This window comes from Acyrthosiphon pisum, chromosome A1 (assembly GCF_005508785.2).
Source record: "Acyrthosiphon pisum isolate AL4f chromosome A1, pea_aphid_22Mar2018_4r6ur, whole genome shotgun sequence".
Classification (NCBI taxonomy): domain Eukaryota; kingdom Metazoa; phylum Arthropoda; class Insecta; order Hemiptera; family Aphididae; genus Acyrthosiphon; species Acyrthosiphon pisum.
The window spans coordinates 95868259-95869981 of NC_042494.1; the positions used below are offsets into that span (position 1 = coordinate 95868259).

The 1723-nt window shown below is 23.6% G+C and overlaps 1 protein-coding gene across 1 annotated transcript in view; it reads left to right on the forward strand.

The window, feature by feature from the left end:
• Positions 1-1723, forward strand: part of LOC115033543 — a 10757-nt gene that overhangs the window by 6983 nt on the left and 2051 nt on the right. The window contains exons 6-7 of the mRNA XM_029486294.1: positions 690-701; positions 890-898. Coding sequence (XP_029342154.1) covers positions 690-701; positions 890-898 — 21 coding nt within the window. The remainder of the gene's footprint in view (positions 1-689; positions 702-889; positions 899-1723) is intronic.

The window sequence follows — 1723 nt, forward strand, 5'->3', positions numbered from 1 at the left end:
TACTTGCCCCAAATTCGATTTTTATGTATTAAAATACTAAGAAAAATATTCTGCTTTGGAATATAAAATTAAAACCCTATGTTGTCATTAAAAAAAGAAAAAATCTTAAAAAATTATAAGGGTAAAAATTATTTAAAAATATAATTTTTTAAGAAAAATGTTGTTTTATAACCGACTTGAAACTATGTAAAAAAATATTTTTGAAAAATTTTACACTTTTTGAAAGAATGAGTGTTGTTTGATAAAAGAATCACCCAGTATAACGCCCCTATTATATATAATATTAATAGTTATACTATTTTATTAGTGATTTTATTTATGACATTTTGTGTGTATAATCAGTTTGTCTGAGAATAGTTCGTAAAGTATTTTTACACTCCTGCCACACATCTGGGAGGTGCTCAAACGAGGATTTACGGTGGAAATTTTTGATTATAAATGGTTGTTATTGGTTATATAGGAGAAATAAAAAAAAAAAATTAACTGTAGGTGAAAAAGTAACATGAACTGTGTCCGGTATGAAATTCGTTCAAAAAGGTTCCTTTATCTGACATGGTATGCAATTCGCGTGCACCGTTAAATTCTATGCATCTCATTTTATTTTATAATTTAAAATTTGAAGGGTTATCTAATATAAGTTAGATACCTAAACATAAACGATACTATAAAGATAATAAACTGTCTTATAGTCAAAGAAGATAGTAAGTAAGCATAAACATAGTATTTTAGTTTTAGTTTTTTATAAGGAAATGTATTAATTGTAACACCGTCGTTGTAAATCCAATGCACCTCACGTTATTTTATAATATAAAATATGAAGGATTACCTATAATAAGTGTTATATCTACATAAATAATACTACTAAAATAGTAAACTGTTTTAATTTCAGTACAAAAATGTAAGTACAAAAATCTTAAAAAGTTTTTAATATTTTACAATTTATCAATATAAGAAGTCAGAAGATATATTAATTGTAATTTTATTAAATTTCATGTATTTAAAGCAGTTTGCTTAAATAATAAAATGGTTATATAAACTATTCCAAATTAAATTGATTACAATTGATATTAAATATAAATAAAACTTGTACTGATCGTTATTACGTAAATATCTTATTATTAAAATATCAACTCTAAACTGTAACAATAAACCATCCCGTAAACATAATACAATCCACTTAACTTTAGAATCATCTGAAGAATGATCATTACTAAGCAGGGCTTGCATTTGAAAAAAAAATATTGTTTTACGTTATTTACAATCAAAACGTTATACAAATTTTGAGTTTATCGTTATTCAAAATTTAAACGTTATTCAACTTTTGTGTTTATCGTTATTCAGAATTAAAACGTTATACAAGTTTTGCGTTTAACGTTATTTATAATTAAAACGTTATACAATTTTTGCGTTTATCGTTATTTAAAATTTAAAAGCATTTAGATACCTGTTTTAAAAGTACACAGGCCGCAATTTAAAAGTATATGACTATGACCTTTTTTGGGGACATAATTTCCCTATTCTGAGTTTTAAGTAGGTATTGTGTAATTTTATTTATTTAATTAAATGGGGTAAATATCTCAATTACATATTATTCACAAAATATAGAGTACAGTGATACAGATTAAATTACAATAATATACATAGTTCGTAAAGAAATGGAAACAAAATAAATGATAAAACAGTATGATGATAATTAATCTTAAGTTATAAATAATAATGTATT